The sequence below is a fragment of the Phaseolus vulgaris genome, chromosome 8, assembly GCF_000499845.2.
Source record: "Phaseolus vulgaris cultivar G19833 chromosome 8, P. vulgaris v2.0, whole genome shotgun sequence".
Lineage (NCBI taxonomy): Eukaryota > Viridiplantae > Streptophyta > Magnoliopsida > Fabales > Fabaceae > Phaseolus > Phaseolus vulgaris.
Window position 1 is genome coordinate 29,660,111 of NC_023752.2, and position 18,487 is coordinate 29,678,597.

Consider the following 18,487-nt stretch of genomic DNA (forward strand, 5'->3'; position numbering starts at 1 on the left):
AGGGATGATAAATATGGAAGAGGAGTGGAGGTGGGTTATTTGTTTTGAGTTGAGAGAGTACCCTTAGAAGCGGTCGGAGGTGCTCGTCGGAGGTACGCGGTGGATGTGCGCGGTTGTCGGAGGTTCACAACCGTTGGAAGTGAGCGGTTGTCGGAGGTTCTTAAGTGTTGGAGGTGTGCGGTTGTCGGAGGTGCAAGGTGTGGGTGGGGTTCCGTAGGCGGCGTTGTTGGTGATCGTTGGACGTGGACGGTTTCGCCGCTGGTGGTGGGTGGTGGTTCCGCTGGTGGTGCTCGGTGGTTATTGGTGGTTCGCGGTGGCATCGCTTTCTCTAGGTTTCTGGAGGTAAGTTTCATACATAGATTTGGAATTTGGAGAATAAAATCTGAGAATGAAATGTGGAGGGAAGGAATTTGTAATTTATTTTATTTATGTTAATAGAATGTTGCTGCCTTTTGAGTTTTCAAAGTTTTTTCTTAATCACATTGATGAGTATATTGATGAGAATTAATGAGCATTAATGAAATTTCATTAATGAAAGTTTGAATGAGTTTTCTGGTAGTTAAAACAAACTTATTAATATTTAAATTATTTTTGATATTTATTTTTTTCTAAAAATAAAGTAAAAAAATTTATAAATATCAGTTTAAATTTATAAAATAATTATAAATATACAAAATATTTAAATATTTAAATTGTCCTAAAATCAAGTAAAAAACTTTATAAATATTATTTTGAACAGGCTTTAAAATAATTATAAGTTTACAAAATATTTTAAAATACTACTTTATAGATAGTTTACATATAATATTTATTTTTTTCCAAAATCAACTAAAAGACTTTATAAATTTTATTTTGAATTTATAAAATAATTATAAGTATATAAAGTATTTAAATATTTTAAAATATTACTTTATAGATAGTCTACATATAAGATTTTATTTTTTCTAAAATCAAGTAAAAGAATTTTATAAATATTATTCTGAATTTATAAAATAATTATAAGTATACAAAGTATTTAAATATTTTAAAATATTACTTTATAGATAGTCTACATATAAGATTTTATTTTTTCTAAAATCAAGTAAAAGAATTTTATAACGAATTTATAAAATAATTATAAGTATACAAAGTATTTAAATATTTTAAAATATTACTTTATAGATAGTCTGCATATAAGATTTTATTTTTTCTAAAATCAAGTAAAAGAATTTTATAAATATTATTCTGAATTTATAATACAACTATAACTATACCACTTTACAGAGTTTATATATAATATTTATTTTTTTCTAAAATCAAGTAAAAAAAAATTTATAAATATTATTTTGAATTTGTAATACAACTATAACTATAATACTTTACAGAGTTATATATAATATTTTAATTTTTTTTAAAAGTAAAAAAAAATTGAGTATTATTATTTCTCTAAAATGTGGTTCTTTAGACCTAATAGTTAAACTTATATGATTGTCAAGGATTTGTGACCATGGATAACCATAACCATTGGTCTATGTATTTCGAAAATGTCGAGATGTCTAGCACGAATGACATGAATCCCGATGTAGTTGGTGTTGATTTCACACTAGTTTCACAAATACAAGAGCAAATCAATTTGCGGACACAAGTAGCAGCAATGACAATTCTTTGCATGATTGGATATGGATTGAACGTATTGCGTGTGTTAACCGAGACAAATAATCCTATACTGGAGTTTATTCCACAAAAAGAGCGTCGTCGACAAGAATTGATGTCGTACTTGGTCCATACTGAAAGATGTCGTGACATTATTCGCATGAGTCCGGAAGCATTTATTAATTTATGTCAACGAATAAGAGGAACGGATATGGTTAAAGATGCATTTCGATCTACAGTTGAAGAACAAGTGGCTAAATTTTTACACATCATTGGTCATAACGTCAAGAATCGAAGTGTTTCGTTCTTCTTTCATCGGTCCGAGGAAACAGTGTCTCGTCACTTTCATAATGTTTTGAAGGCAATATTGATGTTGCATGGAGAGTTCTTAATTCAACCAGCTGAGACTGAGGTTGAACCTCATATCTTAAACAACAATCGATTTTTCCCATACTTTAAGGTATGAATATGAGAAACAATAGTTAAATATTTAATTCATGTTGTATGCAATGCAAGTTATTTATAAATGTGAAGTTGTTGTGTATTAGGATTGTTTGGGTGCCATAGACGGCACTCACGTCCGTGTTAAAGTCCCCCGAGTTGATGCTCCTCGTTTTCGTGGAAGAAAAGACTGGCCAACGCAAAACGTATTTGCTGCTTGTGATTTTGACATGAAATTCACATATGTTCTTGCCAGGTGGGAAGGAACAACCTCTGATTCCAGGATATTGAAGGATGCGTTTGTACGAGAGGATCCATTGGTCATTCCGGAAGGTTAGTTGAGTGTGTTTTCAAGTGCAATAAATATTCATTTGGTCACATCACTTATAATTAACAATTATTAATGGATGGTTGTAGGCAAATACTACCTTGGAGATACAGGTTTTATGCTCAAAACCCAAGTTATAACTCCATATCGCGGAGTTCGATACCATCTAAAAGAGTATTCCCGAAGAGGTCCACAAAATGCCCGTGAGTTATTTAATCATCGTCATTCCTCACTAAGAAATGTTATCGAAAGAACATTTGGTGTCCTCAAAAAGCGATTTCCAATTATCGCTAGCGGAACAGAGCCTCATTACTCTGTGGACACTATGACTGATATTGTTTTAGCATGTTGTATTCTTCATAACTTTCTTCGTGGGGTGGATAATGATGACTCTTTGTTGGAAGAAGTTGACCGTGAGTTGATGCAAGGAGATATAGATGTGTCACACTCGCAAACTCGTGAGGATGACTACAGGCTCGGGTCACAAATTAGGGATACTATAGCGAATGAAATGTGGATAGGTTATTGTAGTAATTAATTTTATGTAACATCCGTGAACTTATATTTATATTGTTGTAAGAACAATTTCATGGTTTAATGTTGACATTCCACCTTTATTAATATTTACGTATGAAACTATTTATGTTATTGCAAAAGTTTAACCTTTTTTATTAGGTTTTATCATGGATCACGGGAAGGGTATTGCTTCAGAGTCATCTGCAGCTGTCCGTGAACACAAAAAATGGACTACCAACATGGATTTCCGATTGCTAAATGCCATGATCGATGAGGCATCTATGGGTAATCGCATTGATGGTAGTTGGACGACGCAGGGTTACACAAACATTGTTAAATCCTTACATCAGACTGGATTGGTAGGGATTACAAAAAATAATGTGAAGAACAGACAGAAAAGCCTTAAGGACAAATGGCGTGAGATCCATGATCTATTTAGTGGACTGAGTGGTTTTGCTTGGAATCCAAGCACGAAAATTTTTGAGGCCAAGGATGAAGTGTGGGATTCGTTGATAAAGGTAACGTATTCAACTTGATGTTCACTTATCGCATACATTAACCACTAATTATGATTATGAGTGTATTTCTTTTCATTAATGAACAGGCAAAGCCCTCGGCTGCAAAATGGCGTGTTAATCCCATCAGGCACTACAAGTTGATGGAAGACTTATGGGGGCTTGATCGTGCTACTGGCCACGGTGGAAGAACAACATTGCAGTCCTCAAGTCGAACTTAGTCTCATCATTTTAATGTAGATCTTAATGATCACAATATGGAGGACATACCAGAGGAGCCAGGATTGGATGCTACTCAATGTGAAACTCCTCGCTCAGCTGATCCTAATGTTGATTCATACAGCCCTGGCCCTAATTTGACACCCCCATTGGTGCCACCTCAGTCATCCCAGCCATCAGGTGGTACTTCTTCTTCTAGAGGCTCAAAAAGAAAAGCCCCTATGGTGGACGTCATTGATCTGCAACTGGAAAGGCTTAACACAAGGTTTGAAGGATTAACTGATATCCTTGGGAGGGGTAGTGATCAGTCAGATAGGTTATGTCATATTGTTGAGCGACAAGCCATTTCATCTGAGGTTGTCGCTTTGTCATCACAGCGAGTGGCTAATGCTACGGAAGAAAATCTGCAATATAACAGACGCCATGTTGTCGCAGAAGAAGAACGAAACTCCATATTTCGTGAACACACGCGCACACTTCATCGTACATCGACTTTCCAGTACTCTGAATCTGATATCTGGGAAATGTTAGTGGAGATGAACATACAAAATGAAGATTTGTTGGATAACTGTTACGACTTCTTGTGTGGTCATCCTAATGCGGTAAAACAACTCTTTGGCCTGCCTCTTGAGCGAAGAATGAGAAAGCTGGTCAAGATAATGACTACAAATCCCTAAACTACATAAAAATTTGGTTGTATTTTATTATGCATGTGTTTTTCTTTTCAAATCTTTAATCTTATTTATGACACGAATCCTTAAACAAATTAAGAACTTCCATGACTATTTTGAATGAAACATATTTCATTGTATCATTCATATGATTTTCTGAATCATTATTATTATGCACAAAATTTATCAATGAATTTTGCTTTAATAAACTAAAATACTGCATTAATACACATTAATATTTATTTCTTAAAAAAAAAATCCTTTATCGAATTATACATCCAACACATTATCAGAAATAATTTGTTCCATACCGGAAATAATCTTTTAATTGCATACAACTATAATTGAAAAATAAATAATTCACAATTACAACTTTGTTCTCAATAATGTTTATCAATCATAAATATGATCCAAAAAATTTATATAATTTATAATTTTCCGAAGTTAGCTCGAACACGGTATCGAAAATAATGTTTCAATTGTCGAAAAAATAATTTTAATTTAAAAAAAATGTAATTCACAAATAATCAATCAAAATAATTTTTTTATCAATTTTTAAATATAAGGACAAATGTGTAAAGTTATATTTTTATCAATTAAAAAAAATATAATTCCAATCACATCCATCACATCACTCACAAACTCTTATAAACTTTCCCTACACTTTCTCCTCTCTTTACCTTAATTCAAACACCCTAACTTTCTTTACACTTTCTCTTCAAATCATCTCAAATCCACTCCTTCATTTACACTCCCTAATCCAAACAAAGCCTAAAAGAAAAGAAATAATTGTTCGGGGTCAGGTAACTAACTAATGGTTCGGGTGATACCGGATGCAGTTGGATTGGAAGTTTCATAAACTGCAAATTCGACAAATAAGAGAACTGGAAGCAGAAGAAGAAGATGGAGCATAAAAATTGGAACCTTCTGGACGAAGCGTTGGGGCTGCACAACAACGACAACGACAACGCGAAGCCATGGCCTCTGTGTGGTCGCTTCGTGCTTGTGGAGGACTGTGTTGACACAAGCGCCGCTTTCGTTCTTCACCACATCCTCAAACGCTCCTTCTCTTCTCACCCTTCTTCCGCCGTTCTCTTCCTCGCCTTTTCTCACCCTTTCTCACACTACGATCGCGTCCTCCGAAAGCTGGTATTTCCCCTCTCTCTCTCACTCTCTATATATATGCATTTTATTCTTTTTCTTGGGTACTGTAATCTTGTATTTATGTACCTAATGTTGATTTGGTGGTGAAACTGCTTTTGTTACTGATAAGGTGGCTAAATATTCAATTAACATTGGATGCCTTTGCTTTTGTGATTATCTAATTGTGTTTTCGACGACTCTAGTTCCGGAGGCACTATGATAGTGTCACTCTGTCTATCTTTATTTTTGGTGAATACTTGAAACTGGTCCTCTAAGGTACAGACCATGCCTTGAAAACTATAAAATTGAAAAAGGTTTGTCAAAGTGCAATTTGTTACTTAGTTTAATCTAAAATGAAAAATGTAGTGTGAATGATACTTTAACAAAATTTTAGGGACTACAGTTATAGACTGATAGCATGAGGATTTATTTTGAATTTTCTCTGATAGGAACTAAGACAAAGGACAAATTTGGGTATTCGACTTTTTTTTTTCTTATGAGTAAACAATCAATTTGGTAAACAGCGTGATACTTCGTAAACTAAATTGATCGTTTGCTCTTTTGTTTTCTGTCATAGTTTGGTTTCATAACATGCTAGTCAATTGTTTGTCAACCAACATTGGTTGACAAAAGTAGCAGTAAATTGTGTCCCTTAAACAAGTGGTCCAGGTTTTGAATCCTGGTGATGCCACTTTAGGTATGAAGTAAACCATGTTGAGAGAGGAACACTCACCTTGTGTGCCCTCAAAGTTTCGGACAAAGTTAATCATCGCTTCCGGGGATGAACAATCCTTGCTAATACTATGGTAAAAAAATTGTTGGCCATATTGTTTTGTTGTATTCTGTTACAATGTCGTTGTTTACTTTGTTGTATTTAACAATCTTCACGGGTACCTGTGATGATAGGGTTGCAACTTAACTGCTCAAAGGGATAATGGAAGATTATTTTTCCTTCCTATGCTTATGTTTCAGTGTCCAGGTGAGAAACTTCGTTATTGGCATTTAGTTTTTTTTTTTCTCACTGTTTGTTTGTAAAAAGATTACTGATGTAAGAATGAATTTGTTGCAATAGTTTGTCTTTAATTATTACTGGTGTACTGTGTTCAAAGTTTAGATCAGAAACTACATGAGTTTGTCATTCATGAGCGTTTCCCTAACTCTCCTTGGTTATTTGATTTCATTGCTATAGTCGCTAAAGTATGTGAAGGAGTTATAAATTATAATTATGTTTAGAGGATGAATCTATATGCAAGAATGGATAAATAAGTTGAAATGGAGAGGGAAGAAGGAGTAATACAGTAGTAATATGTGATGGTTGTATAGACAATATGAACCAGAGACACATTGCGAATTTCTTCATGTTCTGCAGTAACTGGACAATTTTCTTAAAATCTATTGATGCTTTTTGGGAGGATATGCAGGAAAAAAAATGATCAAAAGTTAATAAATGAAGATAGTGACAACTTTCCTTTATAGTCACGTATGGACTGTAAATCTCATGACATATATTCGATGTTGAGAAATTATCCGTCCTAGGTTTCCTTGATTCACAATGCAGATTTTGTAGCTTTGAGCAATAGTGAATCAAAAGCAAGGTTTGAGAAACATATTCAACATTAAAGAGTTTGAAGATCTAAATTTTGGATGGAGAAAAATGAATCAGCAACTGAGTGTTTGAAGCACAAAAATAAATGTTGTGGGAGATTAAAGTAATGATATACTAAAAGTATTTGAGCTTATATAAAAGTTTTTTGGCTAGTCAACAGGGATGAGAAGCCAACAATGTGTTTTACATATGAAGTCACTTGAAATTTGGTTCATGTGCTTCTAAACTTCAAGAATTTTAATAAAATCCTTTATTCAACAATTTCAACCAGAAATTGTCAAAGAAATTAGAGCGTGTTTAGTCATCCATACTAAAAAGAAATAAAGTCAACTATTATGTTAGATATCCCACATCAAATGGAGATATGGCCAAATTATAGTGCATATGTAAGTGCAAACCTCATCATATAAGTGAATTTTGTTAAGTTTAGTTAAGCTGAAAGTCTACTTTCAAGATGGTATTAGAACCTATTCTAGCAAGGTTTATTGGGTCATCATATCACCCGTTATCGGACCAATATTGGACCATCCATAAATATCTATTACCATGTTTGATATGTCCGGTCCTTGGCATGAGTGGGTGTGTTGGATCCCACATCTTCATAGAGATATGACTAAATTATAATACTTAAGTGAGTGCAAACCTCATCTTACAAGCCAATTTTGTGAGGTTGAGTAAGATTTAAAGTCTACTTTACAAGATATTAAAACGTTACGAAAAGCCAATTGTGGTTGAGTAAGATTTAAAGTCAACTTTCCAAGATATTAAAAAGTTACAAGAGATTGTTTTCACAATTTATTTTATGATGCTAAGAGTGAGTCATAAAATGAGATGTCAAGAAGAAATAGCAATAATTTTAATCTAATTAATCTTGACTATATATTTCTGGATGATCCATCTCTCCTTACATTGAGGAAAGAGAGCATCCATTGTTAGATGGAATACAAAATTGAGTGGTTGTTGCCTAGAATTGATATTGATGATGGACATATGGAAGTTGGTGACGATATATCCAAAAGATATCATGCTATAGGCATGACAGGAACTTAATGTCTGGTGTGGTATCTTCTAGACCTATTCTTTCCCTATAGTTTATTTGGTGACAGCAAAAGTGGTGTAATTCACTTTGTAGGATAGAAAAAATGAAGCAAAATGTTATACTTGAAGATTTTTCCAGTTCTATTATTGTGCAAAGTTTTAGTGACCATGGTATTGATGAATATCTCAAAGTAGTAAAGGGTCAATAGAATGGCAGGTGAAAATCGTTATTTTGGTGTAGTTTGGAAAGTTCTATTCCATTTAAGCATTTACATCCCATAATTCTAAATTAGCAACTGATCATAATGTGAGGTGTGAAGTTTGTATGAATGCAGTTCATCTGATAAAATTAAGAAATTAATAATTTTAAGAAAAAAAAATTAGTTCCTTTCCTTATCCCCCAATTTGGAGCCTTATGTGGTTCTGTTCTACACCATGCGTATCTATCAATTCAAACATATATTTAGGAACAATAATGAAATTGAGAAATGTAGAGTCTGTGGGATTATATACATCCCTGAGTAACATAAGTTTTATTGATGCCTAGGTGAAGGGAAACCCAATCATGATGGGCTTGCTTCTATGTTTGAGCAAATTGAAAGAGTGATCACTGTGTTACATCAAGACAAGAAATCCATCTCTATCATTATAGATGATATATCTTTTCTTGAAGTTGCTGCTAATGGTTCTTCAGATGATGTTTTAAACTTGCTGCATTATTGCCTCACGTTAACATCAGAATATGTAAGATAATACTACCTTTTCTGTGTTTGAAATCTATTCCAATGTTTTTAGTTCTTTATTTCTGTGTTTGTGTCACAGGGTTGTGCATTTATTGCACTTGATCATAAAGATATTTATTTGAATGATGGAGAGAGGACTGCTGTTATCTTAGAGATGGAGTACCTTGCTGACATTTTGGTCAAGGCTGAACCATTGGCCACTGGTTTAGCAAAAGATGTGCATGGACAGGTAGGCTCGAATCATTCTGCACTGCAGTATAATAAATTCATACTGAAGCTGTTTATACAATCCCACGTTTTTTTAAATGTTATCTTATTGAGAATAACCCGGTTGACATAGACACCGAAGGATTTCCTATCTTTCCATCTTGATCTAAGCTTATGACAAAATTGTCATTTTATATTATTTCATTTTATTGATTAAATATACCCTGCCTCTGCTGCCTTTCTATTCAAATGGAATATAGAATAGGAAAAATCTTCAAGGCAAGTCAAAAGACCACTTGCTATGAAAACATTCTCACCTTCTTAGAGACCTTGAAAGCAAAGAAAAAAGTGGTCATTTACTAAAGACGCTATATACCTTCGACTTTCAAAACATGGATTGCTACAAGGTTTTCAGTTAGATCTTTATTAAAGAAACCTGATCTTAAGTTTTATCCTTTTGTAAAATGTCTGCTTACAAGTCCTCATCTAAACTCCCTTTCTCCACTAGGTTTCGTTTCAAAGGTATATTTAAACTCTTAATTCTTTCTGGTGTTTGGGTACAAATCAAATGACTTAACTTTTCCTTTAGACCTATTAATTGGAATTACATTTTCAAGTTTTTCAATTTTTAAGTTAAAGAATTGAAGCTGAATTCAAACAAAAGCAGTATTATGTTGAAAATTCACTAGGGTATAAATAGTCTGCTTATTGTATTTGATTTCTCTTTTCTCAATGCTTATTTTTTTTGTATTTAAGTCATTCCTTCCGCATTACACCACAATGACCAAAGAAAAATATCTTATTGTAGCTAGGCCTAGCTTAAGTTTATTCTATTTTGATCATTGGCCCAGGTTCATCTTAAAATATAGCATAGCACTTGTTACAGAGTTTATCTGCAGACCCTTAAACGCAATGACATTTTGTTCTATATCATGTTTTGACCCCACAATTCAATTTCCCCAGCTTCCATTCTAATACCTCCAATTATCTGCCATCAGAGGCCGTGGGGCTTGTATAAGGCATTCTGATCCCTAGCAATTAAATATAAAAGAAATAACTACCATTGTTGTTTATTTTCCCTTTTTTTGAATTTTGTTGTAATAGTGACACTTCAACTGCTAATAGATCACGCTACTGTTTGCGTTGATTCGTTGGGTTTCTCTTAGATGAAGATGGTTTAATGTAAAAACTTCTGTCTGTAACTTGCGATTAAATCATATATATCCACCTTGGTTGATTATGTTTATTGTTCGTTTTATGTAGTTGATGGTGTTAGATAAGGAAACACATCAACATGGAATTTCAGCCATTAAGAGTTACAATTTTCACTTCAAGATCAAGGAAAATGGCACCGAGTGCTTTTATCCTGGTACAAAAATCCAATGATGATCAATAATTCTTGTACAAACAACTGTGTAATCTTGATAGGGAGAATACTTGATTTTGTGAGATGATAGACTCCAATGCTATTATACTTGAATTGGTCATTGACACAGTTGGAGTTATTAGTTTAATTTGTGCATCACTGACTGGTTTCAGTGAGTTTTTCACTTGATCGTGTATTATGTGAGTATTGAAAGCCCAAGAGCAGTAAATTTTAGCCATACATTCAAAATGGATACTTAAGGTTAGATTTAAATAAAATAATGTTAATTTTTTTATTTAGTTTTAAGACGAAGATTAACTTCTCTCCTGCTTTCATTAGAGATACGTGAAAAAAAATCAGTTAAATGTATGAAAAAGGGGACGTGGAGCATGTGTTGAATCATTTTATTAAAGCTTTTCAATCTGCTTCACATCAAAATACAGGTGAACTTCCTACACCCTCTTGCGCCCTTTTTCTTCTATTTTTAAACCCTAAAATTATACTTAATGGTTATTCCATAATAATGTTTAATTGTGTTTCGAAATAACTAATTCAAAACACAAAAAAATGTATGGGTGTTAATACTTATTTTGAAGTATAAAGGTAACATGTCACATACGAAAAGTACATATAAACGCGTATGTTTTTTTTAAAATAGGTATCTTGTAACATAAAGTACTTAATTTAAGAATAATTATTTAGGAATGTAATAAGTTTATTTTGGAATGTTCTAAACATGAGATGTAACAACATATCCGTTAATTTAGAAACATCTTTAAAAACAATCTCTGATGTCTTTTATCTATTTGAATGACTACTATTTGTAGTTATTCATTTTCTATTTAATCATATATCCTCTATCTTTATCTACCTTTTATTTGTAAATTTACTATTTGTGACAAGCTAATATGCTTTGTCAAGAAGCCATCATCTATGAGTAATAGCGCATACCATCACATATATCAAACTCTCCACTCGCACTTGCATAAGAAACACGGGACATTTTTTTTTTCCTTATCAATTTGTAAAGAATTAAAAAAAAAATCCTTATCAATTTGAACAGAATTGAGTTCAAAAAGACATATAGATGTTGTAGGTGTGTTCATAATTTTATTATATCCCATCCCAAAATGTCGCATGATCTCTTAGATCTATTGCTTTTGACACATAAAGAACTTCTTTTATGCTCTATCCCTCATGATCTCTGCCCCGAAAATCTTCTCAATTGTGCCTAAGGGCTGCTTCTTCCTGCACCCTCTCTCATATGTTCTTCCGTCACACTCATAAATTTCATAATTCCACAAACGCCCTTGAGTAAAAAAGTTAAAAAAAAAACATGAGGCATTGGTTGTGGAGAGGTGGTGGTGTTGAAGATGTTGGTTGCTAAGTGAAGAGAGTGAGTGCTGAAGGCGTCAATGGTTGTTGTTGTGGTAGTGGGTTGTGTTAGCGGTGATGGACTTTAGTCATGTTTTTTCACAAACCATGTACAGTTTAATTAATTATAAAATTACTAAGAGAATACTTTTTTTTCAAAAACCAACTTTAGATTACATAATCCGAAATTCATTTTTGAATTTAATATTTCGTAATGGATTATGTAATAAAAAACACTTATTCTAAAAATAACATAACACATTACATAATCTAGAACTACAATCGAATCTGAGACTAAATACTGAATTATGTAATGCAGAATTATTTTTTTCATACATATACCGGATTACATAAGCTGGAAGCTAATACTGGATAAGAAGTTAGCTTCCAGATTATGTAATCTAGTATATGTTATATGAAAAAAATAATTTCGCATTATATAATTCGGTTTGCCCCATTTACTTTTTGACTTACGTAATGCGGAAGGTTCTGAAAAAAAAAACTAACAAAATGAGTACCTTCAACCACACAATGCAAGAGAATAAAAAAAAAACTCAAATAATAACATCTTTAGGCACACAATCACAAACGCATTAGCCATGAATATGTGTCAAGAAGCACCACAAATTCTGTCAAGCACAACAAATACGACCTTGGGGTGCGACAAAGTGAAGGAAGTGCAAAACTGGTTGGGGTGTTGTGCAGTGAGAGAATAGAGAAGAGAAGAAAGAGTGAGGATAAAAGTCTTTAGGATTTTGGGTTTTTAGTTATTTACTGAAAGACAAAAAAATAATTTCATATCTATTATGGGGTGCTTAAAGAACATATGGGGGTGCAGGAAGAAGAAACCATGCCTAAGGATGACAAATAAACTTGGTACTAAGGATATTCGATCTTTTAAATCAAGTATGAAAACGAGAATAAATATGTACATATTTTCGTAGTCATACTCGTTTCTGTTTTAAATTACTAAAATACCTTAGTTTATTAGGTAACCCAAAAGATATATTTTCATTATTTTCTGTGAATTTTTATTTCGTTTTATGTGAAGAATCCTTCTTTTGCTACATAATTTTTCATTCTCTACTGTTTGAAACTTCAAAGTTATTGAATTAAATTGTTTCTAAAACTCATATTGAATATTTTTGTCTTTTTAATATTTTTTATTTATTTTTGTTTTGTGAGAATGTTTACCTCTCAATTTTGAGTTTAATAGTGTGTAAATCTTTAGTTTATTACTAAACCTAACAAACTTATCTTTTCTTTTGTCTTTGATTCTTAGTTTCGTTTAATTTGAAGAACTTTTATTTTGGTTACAAAATTTTTTATTCTTAGTTTCGTTTAATTTGAAGAACTTTTATTTTGGTTACAAAATTTTTCATTTTCTCTCTTGGTGATCCAACTCATTCGATATCACTTGAATTATGTGAGAAAGTAAATAGTTATTTTATTGATAACAATGACACAAATTATATTCTTACAATCTTTATTTGTAATAATCAAAACCTTTAGAAGTGAAAATAAAAATATGCTGAAACAACTAGGAAAATTCTGAAGATATTAATATGGAGATATTGAGAATTTTTTTTATCCTAATAATTTGCTATTTGCAAAACTCTCTTCAAGTTGATAAATGAATATCTATCATTCTCAATTTGCCTACAAGATTTGAAATCTTCCATGATGAAGTCCTTTAGTAAAAATATTTGCTATCTAAAATCCTTTAGGGACACGAGGTGTAACCAGTAGGATTTGTTAAGACAATCTTTAATGAAGTGTTTGTCAATTTCAATATGTTTGGTTCTGTCATGTTGGATTGGATTATGGACAATTGTCATAGTTGTTTTGTTATCACAATACAATTGACTATGAGTGTCAACCATTATTTTAAGGTCATTAATTATGATCGTCATTCACAGTCTTTCATAACATTTTGAGCAAGGACTCGAGTGAGTGCTTATGTAGTAAAATAAGACACTCTATCATGTTTTTTACTTATCTAGGTCACTAGATTTTCCCCATACAGATGCATATCTTCTATCAATAACAGAACCTGCATAGTCTGATTAGTAGATCTAAATTAAAATGTTTTCTTTTTCTTTTCTTGAGTTTAACTTTAAAGAATTTTGTCACTTAGATTGATGCATAAACTAACTTATCAAATTAACAATATAAACATAAGTAATGATGATTAGTTTCGTGTGTGAAAAGTAAATAAATTTTCCTATTAATATCTGTAGGGATATCGTGTGCGGAAGCGTGATAATTTCAACCAAAGATTATGAGAAATTAAAGTAACAAGTAAAGTGAAAATGATACCAGAATTTTTAGGTGGAAAACCCCTTTAAATAGAGGTAAAAAACCACCGACGAGAGAGCCAAAACTTTCACTATAATGATACTGGGAGTATAATGAATTCCTCTCAGACTAATAGATAAATAGCCCTAAAACAAATCCTCTCTATATGGGTTAAACACTTACACCCAAGAGATGAAATAGAGAGTATAGGAAAAGAGAGAGAGGAAGCAAGTGTTTGTTGCTGTTTGTAGTGTGTTACATTGCTTGAAGGAAGCCACTATATATAGTGGTTCTAGGAGACAACAATAATAAATACAATTAATGGTGATTAACCTCTCATTGATTGCAATTGATTGTGCCAAGTAACCTCCCAATTATGACAAGAAAACGGAAAGGTGAGTCATAAACCCACAAATCTCCACCTTGACTTGCCTTTGACTGGAACACTCTCTCGCCATGAAGCCTTGATTAAGTATGGATAATACCAGCTAAGTTCAGGCAATGATCGAACTTAGCCGATGGAAGTGGCTTGGTCAACATGTCTGCAGGATTTTCGGTCGTATGAATTTTTTCAACAATTATATCTCCTGTGTATCAACAATGTCTCAGATAAAATGGTGTTTAATTTCAATGTGTTTGGTCCTTGAGTGATACTTATTGTTCCTGGTTAAGTGAATAGCACTCTGATTATCACAAAATATAACAAGAACATCTTGTTGAAAACCAAGTTCACTTACCAAGCCTCGAAGCCATATAGCCTCTTTCATACCTTCTGTAGCAGCAATATATTCTGCTTCAGTGGTGGACAAAACCGCAATGGCTTGAAGTGAAGAATACCAGCTGATAGTAGACCCACATAGGGTAAAGATGTAAGCTGAAAGTGACCTTCTCCGATCTAAATCACCACCATAGTCAGCATCAACATAGCCAACTGCTCCTCCGGGATCGGCTCTATGTTGATCAAATACCAAACCAAGATCTGGAGAACCTTTCAGATAACGAAGTATCCATTTAACGGCTTCCCAGTGTGCCTTGCCTGGATTATGCATGAACCTGCTAACAATGCTAACAGCATAAGCTAAATCAGGTCTAGTACATACCATTGCATACATGAGACTTCCAATTGCATTTGAATACGGGACATGTGACATGCGTCTTTTGTCCTCGTCTGATTTTGGACACTGATCTGATGACAACTTGAAGTGGGCGACAATTGGAGTATTAACAGCTTTGCAATCTCGCATTCCAAATTTGTCAAGCATCTTAAGAACATACTTCTTTTGTGATAGAAAAAGTTTTTCAGCTTGACGATCTCTATTGATCTCCATTCCCAAAATTTTCTTGGCAGGACCTAAGTCCTTCATATCAAATTCACTGCTAAGCTGAGCCTTTAACTTGTTAACTAAAAATTTATCTCTTGCAGCAATCAACATGTCATCAACATATAGCAACAAGTATACAAAAGACCCATCAGATGTCTTTTGAAAATAAACACAGTTATCATAGCTACTTCTGGAGTATCCATGTCCAACCATGAAAGAATCAAACCTCTTATACCATTGTCTTGGTGATTGCTTCAAGCCGTAAAGAGATTTTTTCAAACGACATACATGGTCCTCCTTTCCAGGTACAACGAAGCCCTCAGGCTGCTGGATGTAAATCTCTTCCTTAAGATTACCATGAAGAAAAGCAATTTTCACATCTTTCTCTTGATCAAAACCTCTTACAACAAATCTTGCTTTATTCCTTGTACTCTCAACACTAGGGATCCCTTCTTTTCTCTTAAAGATCCACTTGCAACTAATGACTCGTTTTCCTTCTGGTAACTTCACCAATTCCCATGTTTCGTTTTTGAGAAGACTCTCAACTTTTTCTTGCATAACAGCAATCCACTTTGTTGAGTCGTCATCAGAGATAACTTCAGAGTAATTCTTGGGTTCACCTTCTTCACCCATCTCTTGTGCAATAGTTAAAGCATAAACAATGTTGGTTGATTCTGCAATTAATCTTTGAGTCGATTTTCTTGGTCTCTGTTGTGGAAATTCTTGAGCCATAGACCATGGCTATGGTAATCCTCGTCGTTTAGGTGGACATTGCTCATGTGGACTCAAATGTTCATTTGTACCATCAATAACAGTGACTTGATCACCTTGAGTACTGGAGGAATTGGGAAAGTCTTCCTCATGAGCGGGTGTTTTAATCTCAAACTCCACCTTCTCTCGAGCATCTTCCTGGTCACCTGTATCAATTGAGGAAATGACAGTATCTTTTGCAGAAGAGAGCATAGCATTTTCATTAAAGGTCACATTTCGACTATGAATTACTTTATGAGATTCTGGGTCATATAAACGATAGCCTTTAACCCTTGAGCCATAACCCAAGAAAATGCACTTCTTAGCACGAGGTTCTAATTTTCCCTCGTTTACATGAGAATAAGCAGGGCAACCAAATATTTTAAGATTAGAATAATCAACAAGGTTACCTGACCAAACTTCTTCTGGAATGTTGCAATCAATTGATCTGTTAGGAGAGCAGTTTATCAGATAACATGCCGTTGAAGCCGCTTCAGCCCAAAAAGATTTGCTCAAACCAGAATGGGAGAACATGCAACGAAATCTCTCCAGGATAGTTCTATTCATTCTTTCTGCAACCCCGTTCTGTTGTGGAGTACTTGGGATGGTGAAGTGTCTGGAAATGCCTTCCTTTTTGCAGAAATCATTGAATTCATTCGAACAGAACTCAAGGCCATTGTCTGTCCTTAACCTCTTTATCTTCTTGCCAGTCTGATTCTCAATCAATAATTTCCACTCTTTAAAAGTGGAAAATGCTTCATTCTTATGTTTGAGAAAATACACCCACAGTTTTCGTGAGAAATCATCAATAATTGTCATCATATAACGACATTTACCTCTGGAAGGAACTTTTGACGAACCCCAAAGATCCGAGTGAATGTAATCCAAGGTACCTTTGGTTCTGTGTATGGCTTTAGAAAAACTAACCTTTTTCTGCTTACCAAAAATGCAATGTTCACAGAAATCAACCTTTCCAGTACAATGGTTACCAAGGTGACCCTTCTTCTTGAGGATTAGAATTCCCTTCTCACTCATGTGGCCTAATCTCATATGCCACAACTTGGTGTTATCTTTGTTGGGTGAGGCAACAACTGCAGAACCTGTAACAGTTGAACCCTGCAGCACACACAAACTATCACATCGAATTGCCTTTAGTAACACAAGAGCTCCTTTAGACACTTTTAAAACTCCACCTTCAGCTGAGTATCTACACCCATGAGATTCAAGGGTGCCTAAGGAAATGAGATTCCGTTTCAACTCAGGGACATATCTGACACCTGTTAAAGTTCTAACAATTCCATCATGTGTCTTGATTTTGATTGTTCCTTCACCAACAACTTTGCATTGAGCATCGTTTCCCATCAAAACAAGACCATTATAAACTGGTTCATATGTGGTAAACCAATCTCTATTGTGAGACATGTGAAAAGTACAACCAGAATCAAGAATCCATTCATTTCTATACCTTTGTTCAGTGTTGGAAGCTACAAAACAATCTCCATCAGATTCAGTTTCAACAATACTAGCTTCGGCAAATTTTTCTGGTTGTTTACCATTTCCCTTATCTTCTCTATCTTGCTTATTTTTCAATTTATAGCATTCAGAGATCTCGTGTCCCTTTTTCTTGCAATAACGACAATATTTGGAGTTCTTGCCTATAGATTTTGACCTAGATTTATGTTTAGTGTTCCTACCTTTCTCTTGGTTTCTCCCTCTAACTACTAATCCTTCACCAGAATTTTCAGAATGAATTTGAGTATCAAATTTTTCTTCGGCTAGTAAATTAGTCTTGACATCATCAAAGCTTAAGGTAAGATAATTACCGTATAACATAATTTCTTTGAATTGTCGGTGCGAGGGTGGTAGAGAAACAATAAGTAGAACTGCTTTATCCTCATCATCAATTTTAACATCCAAATTTTCCAAATCAATTATGATGGAATTAAATTCATCAAGGTGAGATTGGATGGGAGTACCTTCGGACATTCGGAGTGTAAAGAGTCGCTCCTTTAACCGGAGTTTGTTTGCAAGACTTTTGGTCATGTATAGAGACTCCAATTTACCCCATATGCCTGCTGTACTTTTCTCGTTGATGACCTCACGCAACACCTCACGGGACAAGCATAATTGGATCGTAGACAATGCCTTTTCATCCATCTCATCCCACTGCTCCTCCGTCATAGTGGTTGGTCTCATCATTTTACCTGCCAGAACTTTCTTTAAACCATTCTGGGTGAGAACAGCTAGCATCTGGACTCGCCAGATAGCAAAGCTGATTTTACCATCAAATTTCTCAATATCCAATTTTTGACATTATT

The 18,487-nt window shown here is 33.9% G+C and overlaps 2 protein-coding genes across 2 annotated transcripts; both read left to right on the forward strand.

Annotated features, from left to right (window-relative positions):
* The first annotated feature begins 1,486 nt into the window (after positions 1–1,486).
* LOC137824907 (protein ALP1-like) lies at positions 1,487–3,653 on the forward strand. The gene is made up of 5 exons (XM_068630586.1): positions 1,487–2,092; positions 2,181–2,406; positions 2,491–2,922; positions 3,077–3,435; positions 3,522–3,653. Exons 1-5 carry the CDS (start codon positions 1,487–1,489, stop codon positions 3,651–3,653), a joined length of 1,755 nt encoding a protein of 584 aa, XP_068486687.1.
* A 1,347-nt stretch (positions 3,654–5,000) lies between these two features.
* Positions 5,001–10,609, forward strand: LOC137827220 (elongator complex protein 6). Its single transcript, XM_068633477.1, has 5 exons — positions 5,001–5,471; positions 6,372–6,444; positions 8,657–8,853; positions 8,932–9,081; positions 10,323–10,609. Exons 1-5 carry the CDS (start codon positions 5,226–5,228, stop codon positions 10,443–10,445), a joined length of 789 nt encoding a protein of 262 aa, XP_068489578.1. The 5' UTR covers positions 5,001–5,225; the 3' UTR covers positions 10,446–10,609.
* The last annotated feature ends 7,878 nt before the right edge of the window (positions 10,610–18,487 follow it).

Bases quoted from the DNA above. Each gene is read 5' to 3' on its own strand.
- LOC137824907 (XM_068630586.1), top strand. From the start codon at position 1,487: ATGGATAACCATAACCATTGGTCTATGTATTTCGAAAATGTCGAGATG. The intron at 2,093-2,180 runs GTATGAATATGA...GTTGTGTATTAG, and splicing joins GATTTTTCCCATACTTTAAG to GATTGTTTGGGTGCCATAGA. The intron at 2,923-3,076 runs GTTATTGTAGTA...CTTTTTTATTAG, and splicing joins AGCGAATGAAATGTGGATAG to GTTTTATCATGGATCACGGG.
- LOC137827220 (XM_068633477.1), top strand. From the start codon at position 5,226: ATGGAGCATAAAAATTGGAACCTTCTGGACGAAGCGTTGGGGCTGCAC. The intron at 5,472-6,371 runs GTATTTCCCCTC...CTGTGATGATAG, and splicing joins ATCGCGTCCTCCGAAAGCTG to GGTTGCAACTTAACTGCTCA. The intron at 8,854-8,931 runs GTAAGATAATAC...TTTGTGTCACAG, and splicing joins TCACGTTAACATCAGAATAT to GGTTGTGCATTTATTGCACT.